This window comes from Thunnus albacares, chromosome 2, assembly GCF_914725855.1.
Source record: "Thunnus albacares chromosome 2, fThuAlb1.1, whole genome shotgun sequence".
In the NCBI taxonomy this organism is placed as follows: Eukaryota; Metazoa; Chordata; class Actinopteri; order Scombriformes; family Scombridae; genus Thunnus; species Thunnus albacares.
In genome coordinates, this window is record NC_058107.1 from 23,012,584 (window position 1) to 23,038,999 (window position 26,416).

A 26,416-nucleotide genomic window follows, 5' to 3' on the forward strand; every position below is an offset into this window, starting at 1 on the left:
CAGTTTCTGTGCGAGGTGTCAGCTTTACTGTTTTTTGAGGTGCTTGGGACAGAGTAACTATAGCACATGACTGCTACTGTTTATCAGACACAACAGGCCCTTCAGTTTATAAAGGAGGCTCCAAGTGTCACAGCTTTTCATGTATATGTGTCCAGATGCACAGAATTGATCAGTATTTTAGAAGCTGCTGTATCCTAACAACGTTGGGAGGTAATGGTCATCTGCTCTTTATATTCCACTGATAATTAAGTTAATCCATAAAGACAGGTGACAAAGGTCACAGTTCTTTATCGTACATTCTTGAAGACATGATACTGTATCTATATGTGCAAGTGACACATTTTTTATCACCTCCTCTCCTTTTTTCTTAACACTTAAGCAGCTTCTCTCACCCTCTTCTGTCAGTATGCATGAATAGTATGTTATTAAAATTTGATTATGATGTGATAATAATAGTGAGTCAGGCAGACATTCACTAAACATAGACAGCAGGTTGACAGAAGAAAAGACAGGACCGAGATGGACACAGAGAATTCATACCAGAGGTAACGAAAACTAGGTCCAGCCGGGTTAGTGTGCGTAGGTTTGTTTTGTTTTTGTTTTGTTTTTTAAAAATTGAACCATGATTATACAGTTAAGAAGCAGGGACAGTATTAATTCTTTCTATCATTTTTTCCTAATGATTGGCTGGAGTATCCCAACATGGTGGCACTTTTTGTACTAAATTATTGTTTCCCAGCTGCAGTATTTTTACTCAAAGATACACTATGTACTAATGACAGGACTGCATTACTTTGGCAGTCTGGCTCTGCAAAATTAACATCATTTTCTAATAAAACAAGCCAGTAAAATACACAGAAAGCTATCAAACCTATTTTTTAAAGTATATTAATTGTATATTTTTCTCCACTGCGACTATATAAAATACTCAAAACATGGTCAGAAGTCCAATACACTATAATGTGCAGTTTGGACATCTGGGACTCCCTTTTAATCTCGGTCCAACTGTAGAACTCATATCACACCTATCTTGGATTTCTCATAGCTTCCCATCAGATTTACAATTCAATATATTGTTCCTGTGATCACACATGGAGCTCTGCATGGTCAGACCCCTGCCTACATTTGTGATTTACTCCGTCTCTACACCACTAGTGGAATGGGTTTTCTCTTAAATCTTCTGACCAAGGACTGTTGGCTGTTACCTGGTCCACATTAAAAACTGTGAACGTGAATAGCATTTGATACAGTTACCCACAACCCTGGAACTTACTGAATACTGTTGAGACCTTTTAAGATGGCACCTTAAAGCTCATATTTTAAGATTGCCCTTTATTTATTTATTTATTGTAGGAACAGAAGTGAAATTCTTGGGGAAGCACTGCTACGAGCAAATAGGGTATGCTGGTAGCCTAAAATGTAGTAGCAGTCCAGGAATGTGTAGTCAGTCTTTTATTTCCATTTCTATTTTTCTATTTTCTATTTATTTGATTGTTTTGCTCCATTCTTCCTGGTTGTAATAAGAAACAGTTGAATCCCCGTCAGCCCCTTCAACTCACAAGCGTTTGTGGTTTAAGAGGTGCAACGTTATGGATAGATATTAGTATAAAGATAACAAGGAAAATGCTTTTAATTATGCTGTTATTTTTTATATCCCTTTCCTCAATTTCAATTAATAGGTAATTTGTTAAACAAATTGAAAGAAAAGAAGCGTTGAAATGATAAACATCATTATAAACCGTCGCTGTTACCCTCATGTTTCCTCAAAAGTGTGTTTTTCAAAAAAAAGTTAACAAATTGAATAATTTCTGCTAACAAGGGGAATGTAATTCACCTCCATACCCTCTTCAACTTGCGGCTGATTGCAAGCATAGAGTGGCCTCCACCTCTGTACAAAATCACATAAAGTGGATGCACTCCAATGATTCTGATCAGATTTATTCCCACTGAGGCCATTCCAATCACATTAGAAATAAATTCGCGTGACCCACTTTTCTTCCATTGCCTTTTCCATTCAATTCAACCATGAAAAATTGGTTGGAATGCCACCTGATAGGTGACTTAATGCATACTGGGGTGCTTCTTTCAGCAAAGTGAATAAGGTTTCTGATTTAAGTTTTAGGTTTGTTAATGTTTTCCTCTTTTTTGGGTTGTACATACTGTAGTAGGGCTGCTTAGCAATAGATTGGTTACACTTTAAGCTACATATTTTGTATTGTAGGTCATCACATTGAGGTCAGATTAGCATGTCCAGTCACTTGGCATTGAACTTTGTAAACTAGATCAAGTACATTATCTCTCTCTTTGGAAGAGTACCCATTGTATGAAAACCAAAAGTAGCAGAAAGTAGGTTGAATAACATTTGAATTACCAAAGTCATTTGAAGTTGTAAAGGCCTGAATAGAAATCAGAGGATCTGTAACCTTTTTAATAAACTGTCTGGTAGATGAGTATTACATTTTGTTTGACTGCAAGAATGTAAGCATAGTTATAGAGAAAAGTACTTGCCAATTTACTATTTAAACCATCCATCCATGTTTGAATTAATTTTGATATTATAGTCAGGACAAAAGTTAGTTGTAGATTAGGTGCCTTTTTGAACAATGTTCTACCTTTGTTTGAGTAATTTATGTTGTACTTCTTTCCCTCAAGGTGCCATTGTTGTGTTATAATTGTATTGTATGTGTTGTTTGTACTTCATACCATGTAAACATGGTCGTGAGTCAATTTAATTCAAATCAAAATCTTTTTCTCTTCACCGTCAATGTGAGTCAGTTCTCTCACGGCGTTCACCCATCTCTCTACCTTTTTCTCTATCTATACACTTTCGGTCTTGTCTGACCTATAAACAAACCACACACATCAATAAAGTCTACATGGATTTAGTCATAAGCCTTTTCTGAAAAAAACACAACCAATCATATACATGCGGTGTAACACACACACACACACACACACACACACACACAGGGCACAGAAGCATACACACTGTGCCGCTGTAGCCAGACTCATTTAGAACAGCCTTCAGTCCTATCCGGGTGAGATTAATTTTAGAGGCTGACTAATGTAGTAATTGTCACAGCATGTTAGTGGTTTTTCAGTCCCATCCAAATCCCATGTTAGTAATTTTTGTGTCGTGTTTGTACGTGCGTGAGTGCTAGTGGCAGAAGAAATATCCTTATTATCTAGAAATAACGGTAACTCCCCTGTAAAGCCAGGTAAACAGTCCAGTCTGATTCAACACTGCTGGGTTTTGTTTTTCTTAATTGTTTTTCTGTTTTTTAAGAGGAAAGGTATTCTGTCACCGGTTTTATCACCATGGAGGCACACAGAGAAGCTTTTACTTTAACTTTTGTCCTCCTCGACCATTATCTTTTGCCTAAGTAAAGCCCATACACAGACCTCAATATTAATAACACCTGTACACTGACTATGCCAGCCAATAAAACCCATCAAAACATGTTTTGAGACACATTGCAGAAATCTTCGTTGTATTGGACATGATAATTCCCTGAAATGGGAAACACTGCACTCCTCTCTGTCAGGTTAGGATGGGAAGTGTTTATTGGCATAATTGTGAGGCAATGACATCACCCTTTCTAAAAAAAAAAACAATCTTCTTTTACTATTAACCATCAAATCATGTTGCATGCACTATGAAAATGTGTATCAAAGTGTTGCGTAAAATGTCTCAGTGTTACCAGAATCTTCCCGTGGTCCTTGATAATATTCTTGCTCTTAGTTTGCCATTCAATCAGAAAACACTCTACACTTAAGTACACTTCACTGTGAATTAAATTAATCTCCCTCCACACTCAACAAGTGTCTTTATCATGCAGCCAGTATAACATTTTCTATGCTTCCTTAAAGATATTTGAGGTCTGGCTGTTTACTATCATATTTACAGTCATGATATAACACACTCATGTACAGTGTTGTGCAGGTTACTGAAAATTAGTAGTTAATTACTAATAACTAGTTACTTTACCAATTACTGCATATAAAAGTAATGAATTACTAGGGAAAGTAACTTTTGCATTACTTTTAAATGTCTGCTTCGGTTCTCTTATTAATGCACACATAGCTGTGTTATTTTAGTGTTGCTGTGGCACAGTGTGGGTCAAGACAACCGTCAAATTTTATCTACTGCATCATTGTAGCCATTATCACTGTGATGAAAAGTAAGTAGTGGAACAATAAAACACAATAGATATGTTTTGATAGGCCTATTTACTGTAGCCTCAACAGGCCTTCAAATCAAGCACTAGTACAAAAGTCAGTTTTAATACTCTTTTGTCAGTGTAAAATGAAGTAACTGTTTCTCAGACATTTGACAGTAATTTTTTATCACGATAGGCCTAATAGATAGTCCACCTGCACGTAGACGACTCACCAGTATATATTTATCCTTGATCTCGAGGAAGGAAAAATAATATCCATATTTCCAGGACAGGAAGCTCACATTGCCTGAACTGTCAGCCATTTTGTTGTTTTTTTGTTTTTAAATTAAACCTTTATTTAACCAGGTGAATCCTGTTGAGATTACAAAATCTCTTTTTTAAGGGAGCCCTGGCCATGATAGCAGCAATGCAGTGTTTCAAACAACATACAAGAAAACAATTAAAAACACATAAAACAACACATACAGTGGCAGCTCACAGAATCATATGCCCAAAAAGACTGACAGGAGGAAACAGATCTAGCTAGGGAAGCAATTACAAATTCCAAATGAATTTTTCCTCTGAACCCATCACTACATTTTTAAATACCCTAATCGGGATCAGCTCATCTAGCTGTAAATCTGTCTGCAAGTGGTTCCAGGCTGCAGGGGCGGAGAACATAAAGGCCTGTTTGCCAAATTCAGTGCAAACCTTTAGTCAACGTTAGTCTAATGCTGATTGAGTTATTCACTTGCGCCACCATAAGGTCGGGTGACATTAGGTCATAAACCAGAATATTCGGGGAATAGGCTGCGTTTGTCTGCTATCTCCTGCAGTTGTCCACTATTTTCACATAAGACAACAGTAACAATCCCATTTAAATTTCAGTAATTGTAATTGAGCTATTTAGTTTGAAAAAGTAATTAGTTACATTACTAGTTACCGCCAAAAGTAGTGGGATTACTTCCAATGCTGCTCATTTACAGTTTAGATTTTTACATTTCTGAATTTTGTGTCAGTTGCCAAAAATTCTCAGGCTGACTGTCTGCGCATGCATTATAAGGGTGATTTAGAGAGCGCCGTTGTAGCTATATGGTTCCCTGTGGTCCACCCCTGACTCTCTGTCTGTCCTTTAGCTAGATGGCTCCCCATGGTTACAGACCATCATGCTCAGCCTCGGGCCCTCTCTGTCCTCTCCTTGTCTCCATCTCTCCTCTTTTTCTGTCCCCCTTCCCTCATGTTTCCCCCCCTCATTTTCCCTCCTGTTTGCTTGCCCCTCTTTTTCTCCTCTGCTTTTATGTCCTTGAAGAGGTAATGGAGGTCTCTCTGTCTGTCATTTAGTTCTCTCCATCTTATCTCTCTAGCCTACCGCACTTATTCCTTTCCACTTGTTATCTCCCTTCTTGTATTCCTCTCTGTCCACATTTTACTGTAGCTATGTGTCCGTTCAGAAATCGAGTTAATATTTTAATGATAACGGCAAGGTCTGGAGTCCAGCCTCATTTCTTATTTTTCAACCTCCCCATGAGACAGTGTGCAGCTTGAGATCCTCTGGCAGCTCCCTCTTGGCTGTTTCACAGTCCATCCAAGGTCTTTACGAAACCCCGACAGTGAAAATCAGGTTGGCAGACTTAATCTGTTGGCTGTTTCCAATTCAAAAAATGTAAACCATAAATCATGTCAATGTATTTTATTAGAGGAACTTATTTGTGCAGTGGACAAATGACACAAACAAGCTGAATAATGATCACAGCTACTATCATAAACATGAATACATCAAGCACATTTTAATGACTGCCAATTTTAGAATCATTTATAACTTCTTTTTTTTTTTGCTGTGAAGCACTTTGTAACGTGTTTTGAAAGATGCCATAAAAATAAAGTTAATTTTATTAGTATTATTATTCCCCTCCCTCTTCTGTCTTCTGTCTCTGTTGCTTCTCTCCTTCTTCCCCACAGTAATGTCCCCTGACACAGCACAAGGTCAAATTAAAGTGCTATGTGCTCTGGGGTGCCACCATAGGACACACCAAGTTTATCACAGAGACATAGAGAGTAGAGGAGATCACGGTCCTGCAGCATGCACCGCATGACAACTTTATTACGCGCATGCACACACCAGCAAGACCAGCAACAAACGTGCTCATAAATGCACATAAAATACTTGCAAACACACATAAACATTTATGGAAACAGCCAGATGAATACACACGCACACACACAACACCTTTGTATGTTGTCATTCTCTGTGGTTCTATCTATTGCTTTTGCAAGAATGTGGTCCCTTAGATAAATCACTGCTGTCTGCAGTGACCCGAGTAATGTGTAACATGGTGTCTTGTTTCTTGTATTTAGGATCCTGGCAGAGAGGAGGCCTTGCTGCAACAACTGAGAGAAAAAGACGAGCTGATTCTCAGACTCCAGAGTGAACTGGTAAGATTAATTGACTTAGCAAAGACAATAACAGGCAGGTTTTGGGATCTTGTATGAATGTCATATAAAAAAAATTGTCTGTGTTTTTCTTGATGTCTGACGTCCTGTTTGCATCATGTGTGAATGTTTGCAGGATTATTTTGATTCTTTTAAACAACAGAACCCACTTGGACAGTCAGAATATTGTCCTCTCACATTGCAGTATAATTTGTTCTCAGCTGTGACATGACAGTTTAGTTTTGCCAACGCTACAAAGAAATTACTTAGCAGGATCTCTCAAAGGACTTTTTCACAAATACTCAAAAATGACAGCTCCCTGACACACTTTAAAAAATGGTCGATGTTGCCACAGCTACATTACCAGTCAGAAGATTGACTGTTCTGATGATGATCATTCAGTGATTTTTATACAGGCTGTGCAATCATGGGAACTATAAATGAATCCAGTAAAGCAAAAATGTTTCCAGAATATTGAAAAATCCTTGTAACAAGTAAGAGAAGCAAGATGTTGTCTCAGACAAAAAAGAAATCTAAGGTTTGCTCATCTAACTTTAGCTCCGTCACAATTTCTTTTTCTTGGTCTTTGTTTTTCTAAACTTTGAAATGAATAATTAAATCAGATTGAATATTTTTAAATTATTTGTTTTATTGCATATGAATTAAAGACTAATTGCCTTTGAAGCACAAGTCCTTTCATTCCCTTTTGAGCACAAAAAACATCCTTCCTTTTTAGAAAGGTTTAAAAAAAACATTTCAAAGAGCAGAAAGTTTAAGTTTTTTTTTTAATGATTTAGCAAAGCAGCGTTGTCAGTTTTTTTCCCTCTCTTTTCTGATACATGAGACCACATGCAGCAGAGGGCGTAGTGACAGGACAGGCTGACCACAAAAATACTGAGGAAATGAATGTGAGAATGGTTTAGAGTTGGCTCGAAGTCACACCATCAATATCACATGGCGTGGCACCAGGAAGCCCATCTTTTCCATCTTTGTTAATGTAAACTGCTTATTCTGCAAGCTTAATGTAATAACAGAATTACTGGGGATCCAGTCCAGCCAAGCAGAAAGTATAATGTTTTTGAAAATTGTCTCCGTAGACAGGGAAGGGAGGCATAGAGTCATTCCCATGTTTGGATATGTGGAATAACCAAATTATACTCATGAAATATAGAGATTTAAATGCAAAATACATATATTTTTTTCCACCCATTTAGAAACTCAATTGTTGGATCCTCTGCGAAATTGGTCCGTATGGCAACATTGTTAATCGTCATCTACACGTCTGTAATTTGTCACCTGTTCCATAAAGGCGATGAAACGCGGACATTATGCCAGGCCTTAGCAGGATAATGCCAGTGTTATGGCGATATCGTGAGAGATGCCAATCCAACCCACTAACATGAGTCTCATTTGGCATCTGTTTGTTTGATCACTTTTTGGCGCTCGCATCTCGTTTTCCTCACTCTTCCTCGTCTCTCTCCTTTTGCTCTCTTTTAAGTGTGAGAACAGTCTCCCTCCCTGTCAGAAGCAGCTCTCTTTCTCTCTTGTCTTCCTCTATGGGGTGTATTCATCAGTGCACTTAATGCAAAGTCAAATTGAGCACATTTGTATCCAGACCTCAGACTTACCTGAGGCATTAAATGCATGCACAGGTAGAATTCCCCAAAACAGAGGTGTGTCTGGAGTCTGTTCACATCTGCAGCTTTTTTCTTGTGCAATATCCACACCAAGATGCTACTGTTTAACAGTTTTTATAAAAAAAAAAGTGACAGCTAAAAAGTGATTTCAGTGTCCCTGAAATCAATGCCTACAGCCAGTGTGACATCTGTACGGTCACATAGTAAAACACCTTTTTAATTGCATTGAAGCATTTCTTGTAGTTAGTTTTATTTTTAATGAATACATGCAGCAGCCTATTATCATCTATAATTTATTTTTCATTGAAGCATCATTTAATTTCAAAAGGAAATGCAGTTCATTAAATGAAACACTTTAAATGAGTTGATCTGAAGTTAAAGAAGAAGTATGACTTTTTTTTTAAAGATGATGGTATTTAATCGTTGAAGTCTTCAGGGCCTTTAGGTTGATTGATTTTTTCTGGAGGCTGCTAGATCTTATATTTTTAGATGTGATAAAGATTTAAGATGATCAAAGTCTTAAGGTGTTTTGATTGAGAAGGTTATTAACAGGAATTAATTTAACCTAAATGTGTCAGGAACTTTGATATGTACTTGGGTTTGTGCACGAAATGACTGAAACTAGTAATATTTCTTATTGGTCTGATCCATGACTGTCAAATATATCTCTGCACTATATGGGTGCACACATAGAATCACTCAAGAGTAGGAACAAGAATAACATGTTTCCTAAAGCTGAAATTATTTTTTCCGTCTCCACGAGTCCATGAGGTTCCACGAGGGTCCGCTAGGGTCCGTGTGACATAAACTTTGTCATCAGAGGGTGTACGGGTAGGCTCTGTACAGACATCCGCATTCCTGCAATTTGTTGTGCCCACATGGACCTATCCGCACTAGTCCGCACGGTCACAATGCTGTGATCATGTAGACAGCGATCTAATGTGCATGTGTAGAACGCATCCTCCAAGTAGACCCAAGAAGGTAGTATAAACAGACCCGTCCGTGGTGTCCGCAGCTGTCCGTGTAGGCATCTACTTGGGAGTATAAATGAAGCAGTAGACAGCTGTGCACTGTAGTGTTGAGCGAACATTACTCAAGCAGGTGTAAATAGCCCATTTGTTAGGGACTATTTTCAGCTGCAGATGCGGTGCACTTGTGAGGTGTGATCATTTGTGAGGACGGTGTATGTGGGACTGAGTCAAATAGTATCATGTCATCCTGTATGCAATGGCGTTGCCTCTTGATGAATCTTTAATAGTTTGTGGACAACAACAGAGGTCTATGACACAAAGGATATCAGTCTCGGTCAGAAAAAATATGGAATTTCACCAAATTTACCCTTTAAGTCTCCAAGTCTGGATACAGTTTTATCACCCTCTTCTATTTACTGTGTGACCCTCTCCGATTCTTTCATTTCTTCTTTCCTTTCTTGTTTCTACACTTTTTGTTTCTTCCTCTCTCTCTCTCTCTTTCTCCCATATGGTGACGTGGTGAAGCCACCAAATGACTGAGTGTTTTTTTTTGTTTGTTTTTTTTCCCCCACCCGCATTACGCATGGATCCATCAATCAGTCTTTAGGGCATGCAATTGCCTTTGCATGCACAAACACACACAGATGCTGATCAGCCTTGAATGTGTGTGTTTGGGTGTGTGTATTCATCTGTTTGGCATTTCTCTCTGACAGGGATGTTCTGGTTCCTGCCATGAGCTGGATTTGATTTCCAGACAAATACTGCGTGTGTGTTTTTTTGAGCAAAACTCCGCATATATCTATTTGTGTGTACTGATACTTGGCTGTATCCTTGCTGCTGCAGCAGCCAAAGCCTAACCTTATTTTTATCGACACCAAATGCCCTTGGAATGAAGGTAATTCTGTCATTGCTTCAAATTGATGAAGATGTGCATTTTGGGGGATATGTTGTGCTTGTGAACATTGGTGAGTGTGTATACATGTCTGTATGGGTAAAAGACAGTCTAAAAAGGAAACCTTGCCAAGTGCAGCGTTTTGAAGGAAAGGGCAGCTCATAGTCAACGCTCTCCGCTCTCGCTCTGCCTCCGTCTGTAAATCTTCCAGTGAAAACCTATTAATTATCTCCTAGAAGGACCTGCTAGCTCGCTGGCCATCACTAGCTGTCACTTTTTATGAGTTTTCCTCTCTCTGCTGATGCATTTTGTTGAAGGACCGCGCTCTAACCGCAACATTTAGCATGCAGAAATCCTCCCTTGCTTTTCATGTAGGCATGGGCATGACTAATGAAAACAGATTTTTTTTAACTCAATCTGTCAGCTCACTTTTGCTGGCTTTGAACAGTACAGTATACATTTGGGTTTAGAGCTATATCATAAATTATCTGTCTTTCATTTTTCTAATTTCTTCTTACCATAAACCCATCCTTGAACCTTGTCCTAATTTGGCTGATTAATTTTAATCAAGGTTAATGAAATTCTCAATATTTCATAGCCACTGCAACTTTCAACCCATTCTTTTCCCTTACCCATGAGCAGTGTGGGGCAAGCATGTCAGAATGATTAGTGACATTGTAATAAAATGCTCCCGGTGGAAATATGCTGGGTTCCTATCATTCAGAGGACATGCAACCTCCCTTTTCAAAATAATCCCATAGAGGTTACACAGGAGTCCACAGGTTCTTGGTCAAGGTAAAAGTGCTGTATTTCGAGGGAAAGGGTCAAAGCTTTTCTCTCTACACTTCCATCTGTAAATCTGCCAGTGGAAACCTATTAATTATCTCCTAGAAGGACCTTCTAGCGGACTGGCCAGTACTAGCTGTCACTTTTTATGAATTCTTCTCCAATGGTGCACTTTGCGGAGGCTCCCAGCTCTAATATTTGGCTGTAGAAAAGTTGTCCAGCAATTCAGACCAGTTTTATGACCTCTTGGATTTCCAGGAGAGGGAGTAGATGTGGAGAAAAGGATTAAGCCTTGTTGAGGTTGTATCTTTTAATCATAGAAACAAAAGCTAACTATACTGTACTGTGCGAGGTTTAAATCTGCTGGGAGAGCATTTAGTTGTTCTGATTTATTTGATTTTCTTTTTTTTTCTTTTTTGGACATGGCTGATGGGTGTGTGTTTGTTTTGTATGCAGGAGAGTGCCAAAGCTGCCCTGAAGATGAAAGACTGCCAAATGACTGACCGCACAACACAGACAGAACACATGGGGCCGGAGGTGAGATAAAACATCTACTAAATGAGGCTCGGTTTTAACAAAAGTCTTCACTGCAAACCCTTTCCTTCTCTATCCTCTTAATTTGTCATCCTATCTGTGACAATGCATTTAATGCTGAGCCACAGCAGCCCATCTTTCTGCCCTTCCTTCCTTCTTCCTTCTTTCCCATCTTTTTAAGAGCATCTTTTCACGTCGAGCTAAAGCTCTAATCCATCTGTCTTTCTGAAGATGTTGTACTGCAGTGACATTCATATTATAGTCCACTACCTACTCCTCCCCTCCTTCATCCAATTCTCACAGTGCTCAGGGAGGGTGCTGTGCTGTTTCTTACACCAATGCCCTCAGTTGACATGGCCTCTTTGGCTTCACTAGGGGCTGACAGTATGGGAACGGAGCAGACTTAATGGATGACTGTCTAAAAATGGCTGCATGTAATGGAATCAGGAACAGAGTTTTAGGGTCTATTTCTTTGTTTCTTTTTTCTTTCTTTTAAAGCTCTTTTTTCATCTTCTCTTCTGCTCAAAAACGTCTTTTATACCTTTAATCCTGCTGTGTGTAAAGTTGGCAGGAAACATTGTTAAAGGTGGAAAGCTGTGTCATTGTGTGAGTGAGTGGGTGCATAATACCCACACTAACACACACTGACCTACACACACACACAAACAACAGATAATGTTTGACTTAACTCATGCAGTGTCGAGTGCAGAAATATCCATTATTTGCACATAACAGAAATGTTCCTTCTGTTGATTTTCATGTATATGCTACACAACACCAAATAACCTTTCCACTACCGTGAACTTCAGCTATGGCCTGATACAGAGCATGTATTGTACATTCTTTCAGGGCAGGAATTATACCACGGCTAAACGGCCAGTGCTGTGGATGCCCCGGAGTGTGGCTGTAAAGCCCTTTCTAAAATTAACTACCCGCACGGCCAGTTTGACATGCCCTGTTTTGAGCTGACTGTTGTGCCCTTAAAAGAAAGCTGCAGATTTGCTCATTTAAAACAATATGCAACACAGTAAAGAAACAAACTCATGTTCCCCAGTGTCTCCATCATCAAGCAGGACATCGACAGTAGCACAAGATTTCTCCCACTCCTGCAAATATGTAACATTAGCTAACAATAAATGTTATGTGATAAGTACAAGCAGCTAAACTTACACTGTACAGTGTAAGTATTAATACACGTGTTTTAAAGTTTATTTGTTAGCTAACTACAAACGTACACAGAGTTTATAACTTGCAGTGAAATCCATGGATGTATTATAAGAGCTGGATACCGGACTAAAAATGGCGCCCATTCAGTCCTATAGGAACAATAACAATTAATATAATGAATTGTTCACATTTGAAAAAAAAAATCAATCAGACAGCATTTTGTGGAAAAGTCAAACATTCAGTGTACGGTTTTTATAAACTTAGTACTGTTTTTCAATACACTGACTCCTATCCGATTGTATACTGTTTTGTCTTCATACAAAGTAATTATCACTTATTATTATTGCACCATTGGTTTAGACCTTGGTGCCCTACATTTTGCCTGCAATAAATTTGTATTTATCAAAGGCCAAAGTGGCCTTGCCCTAAAAATGATTTAATTCCAAGCCGATTCTTTTTCTTAGAAGCAAAGAGTTGAACACAGAATGTAATTTGCTTTTTAGCACAAAAATGATTAATGTGAGGATCCTGATATCCTCTTTTACAGTGATGGCAACATGATGTAAATGTCTGCATGAGCAGCGGTGCATCTCTGACTGTGCTTGTTCTGTGAAATTATAGTACAAGTACAAAGTTATCAGTTATAAATTGTATTGGTTGGTAAGTTCTGCTGTCATTTAAGCCATATACCAGAGAGACAGAGAAAGAAATTGAGAATGCTAGTTTTGTGAATTAAGACTTAAGATGCAAAGTGCAGTCAAGTGAACAATGTGCGGAGGACAAAACGGTACGCTTATGGTATTCTGTGTTGAGAGGGACACAGCAAACTAAGAATGCCCATAAATTATCGATGGATTTTTTGGAGGCTGTTGCAATCATGGCCAATTAGGCTGCCATGATTCTGCTCTATTGCCACTAAATTGACCCAACCCACTTGAAACAAGAAGATGACTGAAGATCCTGAGCGTGTTCTCTGACTTAGTGAGTTAGGAGAATATCTTTTCATGGAACTAAATAAATCTTGCCTGTACAGTTCATCTTGACAATATCAACATGTCCAAAACCCGTCATGATTTCTACTCCATAAACTGGCAGGCTGTACAGAACACCAGACTATGACCGACTAATTTCATGTGTACAGTTTTTGTGATTATTATGCAACAACTTCGTGGTGGTGTTGGGGCAAGATATGATTATAGTATTCACAGTGGATCTGGTGTGTGTATTTACCCTTTGACAATGCACACCACTCAAATTAGAGACTGCATATGGTACACATACCTGCCACTCTCAGATGGCAGTAAAGGGAGTTAATCAGCTGAATGGACAAGCCTTCTAACATGCAAGCTGTTGTGGATTAAATTTGGTGATAAGAACCAGAGAATAATCTTTATTCTGTTTTGCTGGAAATATTATAATACTGGATATATTCTTTCAATGCACATGCAATTCAATACAATAGACGTGTCTACTGGTCAGAAAACAAAAGTGAAACACAAGTAAACCATATATACAGTATTGAATCTTTGATTTTAGAGAGTTCTGTGTAGGTTGTGCCTCCACCAATGAAAATGATAAACAGCACGGCTCTTGGGTGCACTTTGCACAGAGTTCTGTTGAATGGATCCAAACAGACAGAACTGTAGATGGCATAAAACGTGGTAAATCCTGACAACACAATTGCAGTGCTCTGCTGGATTGCTAGTCACACTCCCCATACTGTGCCTGTGTTTCTTCGGCTGTTCACAGCAAGTCACCAAAACAGGTGCAGGCGAAGAAAACACCTCACTGTGCTTCAGAAAAATGCCACTTTCCTGGCTGTGTTCGCATGAAGTTACAGCCCCGAATCCTATCATTTTACCATAACTGTCATAATTCTTCTTTTATCATTTTTTTTCTTTTTCTGCACTTAAAGTTTCTTATGCTCATCACTCTTGCTCTTACTCCCTCACAGACACACACAGCCATCACTTATTAATACAATTTTCATAATGTAGCCTGAAATGGCCTCACATAATTGGTTCTGGAGGCTTAAGCAAGTAAAGGCAGGGGTTTGTGTGTGCATTATGTTTGTGTGCAAATTTGTATGTCTATGTGTTTGTCATTGCCTGTGTGTCTGCCTATATGCATGTGTTTGTGTGTGTGTGTGTGTGTTTGTTTTGAGAAACAGCCATTAGTCCTGGCCTTGGACAGTAAAATCAATAAAAATGCTGTTGAAAGTGTCAATGTAACTTCAGTCAAATAGGTTGCAATTGCGCCCCAGACAGTATAATTCACTCTTTATTGTGGTTGTTTGTATGTGTTTATGTGTTGCCATGCCTCATGTGGCATTATTCACACATTAGTATGGTGATTAACAGAGCATACATTTAGTTGAACTGCTTTGTTTGCTTACTGTTTGTCCAGATGTTTTCTAGCAGGCAAAGAGTCCAGAGAAAAATCTGACTGTGTGGAGGTTACTGATTCATAAATTGGTTGATACCCTGCGGTTATCATAATTCTTTCTTACATTCTGATTAATTTTGATTAATTTCATTAACACTAATTTCAGATAATCACCTTGATTTGCCTCACCAGGAGGGCAGTGAGAAAGACGCCCTGTTTGTGCTCTTGCCAAGAAAAAGAATTTCTGGTGAGGAGCGATTTTAATCTTTAAATATTCACTCAATTGTATCACCTCTCTGAGGTGGAGTGGTTTGATTAATTAGCTGGTAAGTCATTTGAATTCAAGTAGTGCCACTAAGGGTCTCATCTATTCAGCAGGTGGATAAACATATTAGTGATGTCAACCTACCAGACCTATAATATAATGCTCCCTTCAAATGGATTAAAGCATCTGTTGATTGCGTTCATCATTGTCTAAATTTTTTAGATATTGAAGTAGCTCCCAAAACCTGTTCACTAATGTCCACTCAGGTCCACAATGAGCTTAGCTTCCTTAAACAGTGTGTCCAACTTTAGGAAGTCTGGCTAGTGCTCAACCATATGGCATTGCTTTCTATTATAAGACCAGTACCTGGCTATAGAGACTTCCATATGCTCAGGCCTCTTGAGTAGATGGGCTCTTAATTAGAGGAGCAGCTGGCTGCCCGCTAGCAAGCTAGGCTAGCAGCACAGGTGACTTAACTCAGCAATAGCTTACAGCATGTGCGGCCTGATTTTAGCCCCCCTTCTCCCACCCATGTGTGCATGCCTGTGTGTATGAGTGAGAGAGACAGCGAGAGTGTGTGTTCTTGTGTGTTTGAGAGTGTGTGGGACATGCTGCAGCATGGAGCAGGCCTATATAGGTTAGCTACCCCAGTGCATCGAGGACAGTCGGTTAGCAACAGAAAGTGTGTCTACAAGTGGGGCAGCTATTTCTACTGCTTCTGCCACTTCACGAGGTCGACCATTTTACTCATCCTCTCTCCCTCTTCCTCACTCTCCTTATTTTCTGGAACATCCTCCTACTTTTCCTCATTTTATTGTCCGCCTGATTCTCTTCCACCTGTTTCTGTTCACTGATCCCTGAAAGTGTAGAAGTTAAGTTTCAGACATTCTTCTCCTCTCCTCTCCTCTCCTCTCCTCTCCTCTCCTCTCCTCTCCTCTCCTCTCCTCTCCTCTCCTCTCCTCTCCTCTCCTCTCCTCTCCTCTCCTCTCCTCTCCTTCCCTCCGCTTGCCTGTCCTCCCCACCGCTCGCCTCTCCTCTCACCCAGGTTTAGATTTCCAGGGCTCCAGGAATCCATCAGGGATTCTCCTGCCCTGGTTTCCCACCGTCAGACACTCTGTCCTGGGAACACTCTCCCCCACACTCTGTCCCACAGAAAACAACTTTGGGCCAACTTACTTCAAAGTTCCTCTTTTGTTCTCCTTTAACAGGGCTACCTTGTCTTGCTGAGTACTAGGAAGGGCAAGAAAAGGAAATCTTATTTAATTGCTTGAGTACTTGGCACACTTATTAACAGTCATGTTGTACTCTCAATGAGCGTTTGCTTTGTGTTCAGGTCCATACATGTCAATCTGGCGAGTGTCACAGCCATAGTTAAATGGAAATCGACTGTTATCTCATAGGTATCATGAAGACCTGAACATTCTGTGTTAATTGCGCACCTACCATTTATTCTCTACTACTCCTACAGTAATTTATTTTCTTAAATTTACACAGGTGAACCAAATGTACAATATAGTAAAAAAAAAAAAGTAGTGCCTCATAATCAACCAAACTTGATTTTCAGGATACTGGAAAAAGTGTAACTTCTGCAATGACTAAAAGCTTTGGGAATTTGATCTACAAACATGTTACTTGTACTAACATATTTTGTCATTACTGGTTTCTTTTTAAGTATTCATTTCAGTTAGTGCAGAGGAAACGTAGTACACGTACTGTAGTTAATACCTAAATATTATTTAGGTTGTCCGTAATTTTAACCTCTACGGTCAGATACTCAAACAGTCTTTAGATATGTTAAAAAAGCATCTGAGTATGAGACACTACGTATGATATTCAGGGACCTCGTCAAGAGTGCTGTTAAAGAAGACCCACATATCCACCTGAAGCTGACAAGTGACAGTATAACGAGAGAGCCAAACAGAAATTGAAAAGAGTGGACCGACCCTCATTTTTCTATTCTGCACATAAAGATTTCTACTCTTTCTGTCAGTGTGCCAATGTAGAAATGGCAGGTAAGGTGAAAGGGAAACTGAGAAAGAGTAAGACAGAGGGGGGGGGGGGGGGGGGGGGGGGGGGGTTAGTGATAAAAGGCGAGAAGCTATTTTATGTCCCGCAGAGACTCTTAAGAGCTGGAGGTATGGTGGCTGTTTGAAAGTTTTTTAGAGGGGATTGAATCGATTGAGATTGCTTTCTTTCAGCAAGCTAATTTCATGGGCATTCTTAAAAGGAACGTTTTATGGGGGGAATCAAAAGCTCTTGATGGTTAGCTCATTCTTGTTGCGTTTCTCGCTGTCTTTCTCAATCTCTTGCTCCGTCTTCTTCTATTCTCTCTAGATTTGTGCAACTTTACTTTTCTTCTCTCTTTTTTCTCCCTCTTTCTCCCCTTGCTGCATACTCACCCCTCTTATCATCCCCTCTCTTCGTAGTAGTTTCTGAAAAGGATGAGAGGAGCAGATGGATAGTTGTGGATCGTTTATCGTCTGTTTGTGGGCTATTACATTTGAATGGAGAAACATTTAGGTGGATCAGGCAGATTTTTCCCTCTTTGTCTCTCATTCTGTTTTTCTCCTTTCTTCACCTCAAAAGAAGTATACCGTGAGATGGAGTAGCTTTTTTTATGTGCCGAAGAATGATCTGTTTTGGGCTAGATGGTTTATTTCATATAAAGAGTGACAGAAAAAAAGTCAGAGCAGTCTTCACTTATTTGGGTAGGACTCGGAAAATGTATGCCTGGGCAGTTTGTCCCTATAACTCACATACAAGACCTGACAAATCATTGTTATACATACATGTATAATATTTATATTTATATTTATTTTTTGTTCATACAGTAGATGGTAAACTAGCTATATGGCAAAAATATTACTTACTTACTTGCTACTGCTACAGTATTTTGTAAGAAACAAGTGAATCAGCAATGATTTGAAATGCACTAGATGTAACATTTTCTTTCAGATATAAAAATGAATGAGTATAATTGATACAACCAACTTTCTTTTTTGTTGGGTTTTTAGACCAGATAACAAGGCCGGGTTATCAGTCAAAGACTGCGCACAGTTGTTGAAGATAAATGTGTGACCCTACACAAAGCAGTGTAGCCTGCTGACATCTCATCCCTATGGAGGACAATTCTTGAAGAAAAAACAAATTTAAAAAGAAAGCGAGCACAAAGAAGCAACCTTGCTATTTAAAATGGACTGTGTGCTTTTAACTGTGTCAAGACACAGCTGTCCATTTTTTAGCCTTTTTTTTTTTGGTTTGTTTAGCTTTTTAGCCTTGTACTATTGATGTTGTCAGTTGTTTTTGCACTTTCTGTAGTCTTGGGGCCTCCAGTCAGTCTTGCTGTTTAGGTCATCATCTGATACATCCTCAGATAGCAAATAGTTATCTGTTCTTCATCCCCGCGATTTTTATAATCCCACTGTGAGAGCAATGCCTCCATTTTTGGTCTACTAATGTGATAAAGTACTAAATATACAGTGTTTTCACTGCAGGGGACCAAGTACCTCTTGAGGAACTCAGAAACTAAACCTGGAGGAATCAGGGACTAAGTTTAGTTCCTGATCAATAGTTTCAGGTGTATCAAAAGTTCCTGCTCCAGTGGTAGTACTTTCCAGATGTTCAGGAACTTACACAGCGGTGTTTGGAGGTCTGACCATCACTGATTTGTCAAACACAGACGCTGCTGCAACTACAACTTGTGCACCACTTCATTCATAAAACAAGAAAGTACTCCAGTGACGACATTAGGATGACAGGATTGTTTGTTAACATGAAAAACAATGTTAGGTTTTGTTGTTGGCTTCCCAGCAATGGAGTGGATGAGACAGACAGCAGAACCTTTTGGTTAAATAGGGCTGTGGTGATGATACATGCTAGAAAAATGTCTGCTACAACACAGTGCATTGTGTTTCTATTGGCAGATTGTGCACATCTGCTCAGTCAGGTTGAACAAAGGTGAACTCTGAACTGCATCAGTTGGACCCAGCTGGAGATCACACAGAAACAGGAAATGCATGCGCCAGTAGAAGTGAATGGGAGATGGAGTGAACATCCTCAGGACAAAAAAATTTAACGTGATCGTACCTTCATATATTCACAAGTTTCAACAAAAATGTGTTCAAAATCATTTATGTTGTAAATCAATAAATATCTGTTTGATAATACTTAGTGTTATATAGGCTTCAAAGAGTGGATAACCTTAGTTTCACCTTGCTGCATCTCTATAAATGCTCCTTAACAGTTAACCACTAACTAAAGCTTTCCCCAGTCAGTGGCAGTAATTTCACTTGCCAACCTGTGTCACCTTTCAGCCGTGTGAAAATGATTGTCCTAACACGTGTACAAACTAAAACAGGACAAACACTGATTCTTATTCTACGCCTTTGTTCTGGGGATGTTTTTATCCGGAGTTATTGATCCACAGAGTCCGGGGAAAAAGAAGGCTTTGGTTTGGCTTGTCTTTACTTATATCCACTTATTATGTCTGCGTACGATGGTGACATGGATCTTGTTCAGCAGACCCCCTGTTGAGAGAGCACATCTAATGGAGGCCCCCGGGTCGGTCTTTACGCATCTTCCTGAGGTTGGGGAACCCTGAATCAATATGTATGATGACATAGATCAAACGAACCTGCGTCATCAGCGCTCTCCACGTCTGTGCCAATTTCAGCAGGAGGATGGACGGTCCAGTGCTGATTGTGACTATGTAGGTCTCCAACTCCTATTCCTGTAAACTAGATCATTTTGTACAGCCGTAGTCCTTACTGAGTAATGGTGCTGCTAGGGATAGAAATAAGAAAGAAAAAGAGAGGAGGAGATGGGGGCTGAGCACGGGAGAGGCAGTTTTCTGCCCTACTTAGAGTTTTTATACATTCTTCATTTTATGTCTGTCACTCTTCTCGTCCCTCCATCTTTCCTCCCTCTCTACTCTAAATTTTATGATTGCCTTAATCCCTCTCTTTTGTATCCCTCAATAAAAAATGCCCTTGCTTTTCCTTTCTTACGTTTTTAGATATTAATCTATTTTCTTTAGTCTGATCTCTCACCTATTCATCTATATTCTTTGGTCTGATCTCTCACCTATTCATCTATTTTCCTTGGTATGATCTCTCACCATCTTCATATTGTCCTCCCTGCTCTTCAGCTGCATGTCTTTCTTATCACCATTTCCTTTTTGCTTTCTCCTGCTGTGTCCCTTCTTACTTTTCTTCCTTTACATGTTTCTCATTCGTTCCTTGATATCCTTTCACTCTTCCTTTCAATGTTCTCGTCTTTATGGTCGGCCTTTCACCTGTATACCACTCCATTCACATTCCCTCCCTCCCTCCCTCCCTCCTCTCCCTCATCTCCTTTATTACTGTTACTCTTTCACCCCTCCATGCCCCTCCCTGTCACTCCTCATCCTCTATTACAGCTTCTCTCTAACTCTTATTAACCCTCTCCTCTCCTCTCTATTTGTACAAACATGTAACAAAAATTCTGATTCAGAGCACATACCTTAATTAGATACAGAGTAAAGGCGGAAGAGATTTCATAGATAGATAGATACAGTAGATACTGTAGATGGAAATGATGTTACGGCTGTGTTCAGGGGAATAGTGTGTTTTATGTGACCATCAAGTTTTACTGTTCGAGACCTCTTCCCATCTGCCTGCTATAGGATTAGAGCTGCTGTATGTGTGTATGTGTGTATGTGTGTGTGTATGAAGTTTTACTTGAAATTAAAATGTAAGTTGTAGAGGATCAGCATGGTAAAGGAACACTGGACAATATTAATTTTTTTTTTTGGATCAGCAGTTATCTGTTGGCATGTCAGGATGGTTTTGAAATGATTTTGAGACACTTTGTTAAACCACTTATGAGTTTGTCTATACTAGTAGCACCTACTTTTCAGCCTATCCTTTATATCCCTTATACTTTATTTATTTTCCAAATTTACAAACTGCAAATATTAAATTTTAACACCATCATTCACGTCTGTGTCTAATAGTTTCTGGTGATCTATACAATGAATTTTGTCAATAGCCATCCAATGTACTAATATATCTTATGTTTTCTGGGCAAAGTTTACTTGTTTATTTCTTATTACTACAGATAGGTAACTTACTGTAAAGTGATGTGTCATAAATAATCTTCACTCCACTGTATCATAGCATCAGGAGTGTTAATGAAGAGTATCTTTGGAGCTTGCAAATTTCAGTGTGTGGACAGCCTCTCCTTTTCTCGTGATACAGTGGCAGAAAGGTTCTTATATTTTTATACGTACCATTTATCGTGATTTAATAGAAATATATTATTCACGGTCTCCGTCCGGTTCATGCTACAGTCCAGTGCACCAGCAGCTGCCTCACTCATTAACTTCTACAACAACTTACATGTCAAGCTTCATGTTTTAGCTGCATAAAACTCATGTTTTAAAGCCTTTGTTCAGCATCTGATTTCCACTCATTCAAAGAAATAAAACGTGTGTGTGTCCTGGTCATAAAATCTTAGCGCATAACGGAGCGTCTCTCCTGTGAGAGTCAGTCACACTGGATGGCAGAAGAGGAGGTTGAACCAGCGTCAGGTACAAAGGTAGTTTAGACGACTTTGCTAATATTCAGCACTGAGAGCAGCAAAGAGAAATAAATCACGATGCCCTTCATTTCCATCACCTTTCTCTATTTCCATTCAAGTTAGTTTTGTATTTAGGTAATTTTGAGACAAGTCTCGGTTTGTAAAAGTTAATAGTCTGCCATGCAGTGATCCTGCATTGCTCCGTGTACAGTGACGCAGCTGAAAAAAAAGTGCAGTAATTCGACTGACAAAATGAGGTTCAACTCGGGGGGCTTCTCGCCTGGTGACTCCCATCATTGACATTTAGAGGGCAGCCCTAAATATTATTCGTTTCTCAAAGGCTCACGACACCGTAATGCCTCTGTATGTGATGAAGAGCCAATCTGGGCTTGAAACGTTGTACTCTTTCTGAATGTAATATAGGGAGCATTTTACAGTGTACAATTTTTTAGACTCAGCACCCAAACATGAAAGATGTGCAAGTGTTCTGTACACTGATTGCTCAGCCTTAAATGTTACCATAACAAAGCAACCACGCATTAAGGTAGTAAGAGTAATAATATAATGGGCTTGAAAGTCCACTTAAAACTAAGCAGCTCCTGAGTAGACCTTCATATTTAGGCTTAAGGATGAAAAATACTCCTGGCCAAATGCAGAAACCACATTGGACCCCTCAAAATAAATTTCTCTTACAGCAGTATTATAATAAATCATCATTTGAATGCAAGTTTCTCGACCAAATATGTTTTCTGTGGTATCTTAGAAGAGGATGCAGTGTTCACTAATCATATTTGTTCATGCAGTTTGTTTCAGAGTTCAGAAATTCAAAATAATTAGTCACAGGAATAGGGCATTGCCAGCTGGGACAACATTAATATGGAAAAAATAGGAGACTATGTGGAGGAAAATACCATGGAAATACTGTTAGTTGGGCCTTCATGTTTGCACAGTTGCCTAAAAGATGTGTCCTTGTCTCATGGCTTCGAAGCACATTGTTGTGGAATTGAAACATTTGTAGTTTTTGGCAAGCATATCCTGTGTGGGTACATGAAGAACAACCCTGTGTGGGAACATGAAGAGCAAACCACCAGTATTAATAAATCCTCTACTTTGCTGTGGTGTCACCCACTAGCTCTATTTTTTCTTCTGTTCATCAAAACAGGTGTCATTGACGCAAAGCACCTCACGCAGTTGGTCAACATGAAAGGAGACGAGTGAATCCTTGTTCAGTGTGTAGTCAGGGTTTTTCATAGACACTAGCAGACGTATAACAGACATGTGGCTATGAGTGAGTGAGAGAATGAATGAATAAACATAGCATGTGAGTGAGTCACATGAAAATTGTACATGTATGCATGGCAGTGTCTACAGACGACAGAAGAAACCAGCGTTCAACTTTGTGAGCTGCTTTGCATCAATGAAACTGTGTATATTTGTTCAGTTTGCAAAGACCTGTTTGCAGTTATTTACACATAATGAGAAATGACAGTCTGCCACTGATAAATGCACATTAGAGGGGTGGGCAGTGTCGTAGGTTGATTTATGATTGCTGTGAAATATTCCAAAGTAAAGTATTGCTTTCTCCTCTGATCTAACAACAGTCCCTCTTTGTCTCCGTCCCTCTCTCTCTCTTTTTTTTATTGGTTGCTCTTTGTGTCAACATGTCTTCTGTTTCCAGGGCATCAAGGCGCATGGGAGCGCTACTTTGTCGTCAAGGAGACAACTGAGTGAGTGTCTCTGTTCTGATATCACCTGACTGGACGTGACTGTGTCTTGTAGTGGTCTACCTTAATGTACTGTACTAGATGGGAAAACAGGGGGTCTTTGTTCTGAGGCTTGATTAAACTACTTGGCTCTACAGGTCAATTAAACTCTGATCTGCAGTTGTTTTACTTCACAAATCTACCAATACAATGCTTATTCCATTTGTCTTTCACAATCAGAATCGGTTGAAGTTTTGAGACCTTTGATATAATTTTGATTTGTTTTTATGCACTTGAGTTCAACATTCATTAACAACTATCTTAAGTGGAATGCTCTCCAAAAGTATCTGCTGGTGTAAAATAATGGACAAATGTCTTCACGGTGATGAACATACGATATACAATTACATCAAGTCTTGTACACTCCAGGACATATCTGACTGTCTTCCATTCAAAACAGATAGTTTCACAGAATCCGCTGCAGGTTGTGTGAAGTAAAACAATGGTGGATGGGTGAATATGAGCCGGTTTATGTATAAATCAAGTCCTGGTATGGAGACTCTCTGAGTAAAGAATGCCTCCTGCACTGCCTTGTCCTGTAATGTAGACAAGAATGCTGCCTATTGTACCTATCTTAACTAACTTTACCCCAAGGGATGGTGACCCAAAGGGATCTTGACATCAAAATAATCTCTTTTCTGGTTGAATCAAAACAGAACAGCTCCGTCTCTTGGAAGTCGATCTAAAAGCCAAAGTAATATTTTCTGTGGTGTAAGTCAGTGGGGGGAAAAGTCTCTGTTCAAGCATAAGTCAGTGGTACAGATAATTTCTCTTGAATTGCAATTCGATGGTGCAGATAATTCCTGTTATAAGTCAGTGATCTTGACAAATGACATGGTTACAGATATTGAACAATGAGAAGTACACTACAGTCTGCATATTCTCTAAGCTAAGAGGGCATCCAAGTGCTTAACATGCCAAATCAGGTGTATTTTGATTTTAGCTCATTTGAAAAGACCAAATTGAATATTTTGCCCCAGTATACTACCCTGTATTAAGAGGATGCTATAAAGAAGACTGGTACATGGCATCCTAACAAGTAACCAACCAATCAGGGATTACAAAGTATAATATGTGGTCACCATGGTTTTAAAGGTGCACTTTCTTTTTCTCTCCTTTTCCTGAAATGTTTTCAGTTATGGAAATTCATCAACTACCTGGCAAAATTTAAAAAAACCAAACAAAAAAAAACACTCTAACATGAGCCTGTTGTCATTTTATGAAAATAAAGGAAAGCTCATGATTTCAGGCTGCAGACTGTATTAAAAATTTGCATTTTAAATACTGTATTGTGAAGCACTACACAAAAAATATGATGATGCTCAGGAGTTCAGGAATTTCCCAAAGTGAAAATGCCTCCGGGAAGGAAAGCTAAACAAAGTGTACTTTTTCTCATGTCTATTCCCTGCCTACCTGCCTACCTACCCGCACTGTACTCGATTGTACTGAAGTCGAGCATGCTTTAGGATTCAGAGCACCAACGTGTGAATGTCCCAGCCTTCCTTTTCCTGTTCATGTATGAACTTTAACCCTGCCTGTCATTGCACTATGAACTGTAACCCCACCTGCCACAGCACATAGAACCTTTTATTGACCCATGTGACCTCTGACCTCATCCAGACAGGCTTGACCCCCCCCCTCTTCACCCTCCTCTCAACCACACTCAAATTACATTACACACGCATAGACACGGGCGTTCATACAATACATGCACACAAAGACCAGACTCCACATACACACACTCAATATAATACATCTAATGTTAACCATAAATTACAATGCACCTGTTCCTGTGGTTTGCCCAATTTTGTGTGTGTGCACATGTGCTTCTCAGGCAAATAACCCCTTTATCTGAAGGTTAAAGCATAAAGAGACAGTAAGAGCCATTAGAGCTTCATTTGTTTGCCCCATTTGCGCAAGGGCACCTACGCACTTCCATGCCTATGTATGCGTGTATGTTTATCTGTGTGTGTGTGTGTAGTTGAGTTATTTTTACACAAACATCCAGATTTGCTGCAAGAAATCCCTCATCATCTTGTTGAGTGTGTGTTTATGTGTGTGCGTTGGTGATTCTTTTTGCTCATTAAACTCCTCAAGGACTGATAGTACTGCTGCGCTGTTGAATTATTAGTCACTTCTGGACCTGTTGCAGGGCAAACAACATTAATGAGCCAAACCTCATTTATTCAGCAAGGTGAAACCAAGTGGCAACCATGTGGCTGACTGCTGAAGCCAGGTCAGCCTCATGATGCGCTTCTTGTTGTGTCCACTAGATGCTTGTGTCAAAAAGACACAGACTGTATAAGTCAAGGAAAAGACCCTGACTTCTCTTTAGGAATTCAAGGACAGTGTTTTTTAGTAGCTGTGGCTAATTGCACCTCATCTTATGTGTGTCTTGGTGGCAATTTTGTAAATTATAGCTCTATAAAGAAGTCATCAGGGTTAAAGAGGTGTATGTTTGCGGGCACTGATTGACAAGTCTATTAGGCTGTAACAACCTGTGACGGTTTCTGCTTGTTCACTTAAACTGAGCTCCACTCGTGCTCCACCAAATTTGGATTGTCATCCTCCAAAAAAAATGACAATGTGACAGAGTGGTAAACTCAAATTCTAGGCATTAAGAGGTATTTTCATAGCTACAGATGATGTCACAGACACTACATCTTTGTTATTCTACAGTCATAAAACTCTTGAACAAAGTCGTAAACAGTTACTTCAGGATATAGTGGTTTGCGGTGCCCCATAAAGACTTGACAGGGACAGCTCCAGGTGGACCAGAGCTGTCTGAACTTTTGTACATTCATTTGAATTGTAAATACATCAACTTTTTGTGATTAAGTGCCTTGTAAACATACAATTTCATTTGTT

The 26,416-nt window shown here is 39.4% G+C and overlaps 1 protein-coding gene across 4 annotated transcripts in view; it reads left to right on the forward strand.

The window, feature by feature from the left end:
• Window positions 1-26,416, forward strand: part of ccser1 (coiled-coil serine-rich protein 1) — a 122,294-nt gene that overhangs the window by 50,011 nt on the left and 45,867 nt on the right. For 3 of the 4 annotated variants that reach the window (XM_044373861.1, XM_044373884.1, XM_044373869.1), the window contains exons 9-10: window positions 6,516-6,593; window positions 11,333-11,413. In XM_044373861.1, coding sequence (XP_044229796.1) covers window positions 6,516-6,593; window positions 11,333-11,413 — 159 coding nt within the window. Of the gene's footprint in view, window positions 1-6,515; window positions 6,594-11,332; window positions 11,414-23,463; window positions 23,513-26,416 lie in introns of all 4 variants that reach the window. The other variant, XM_044373876.1, reaches the window with a different exon arrangement.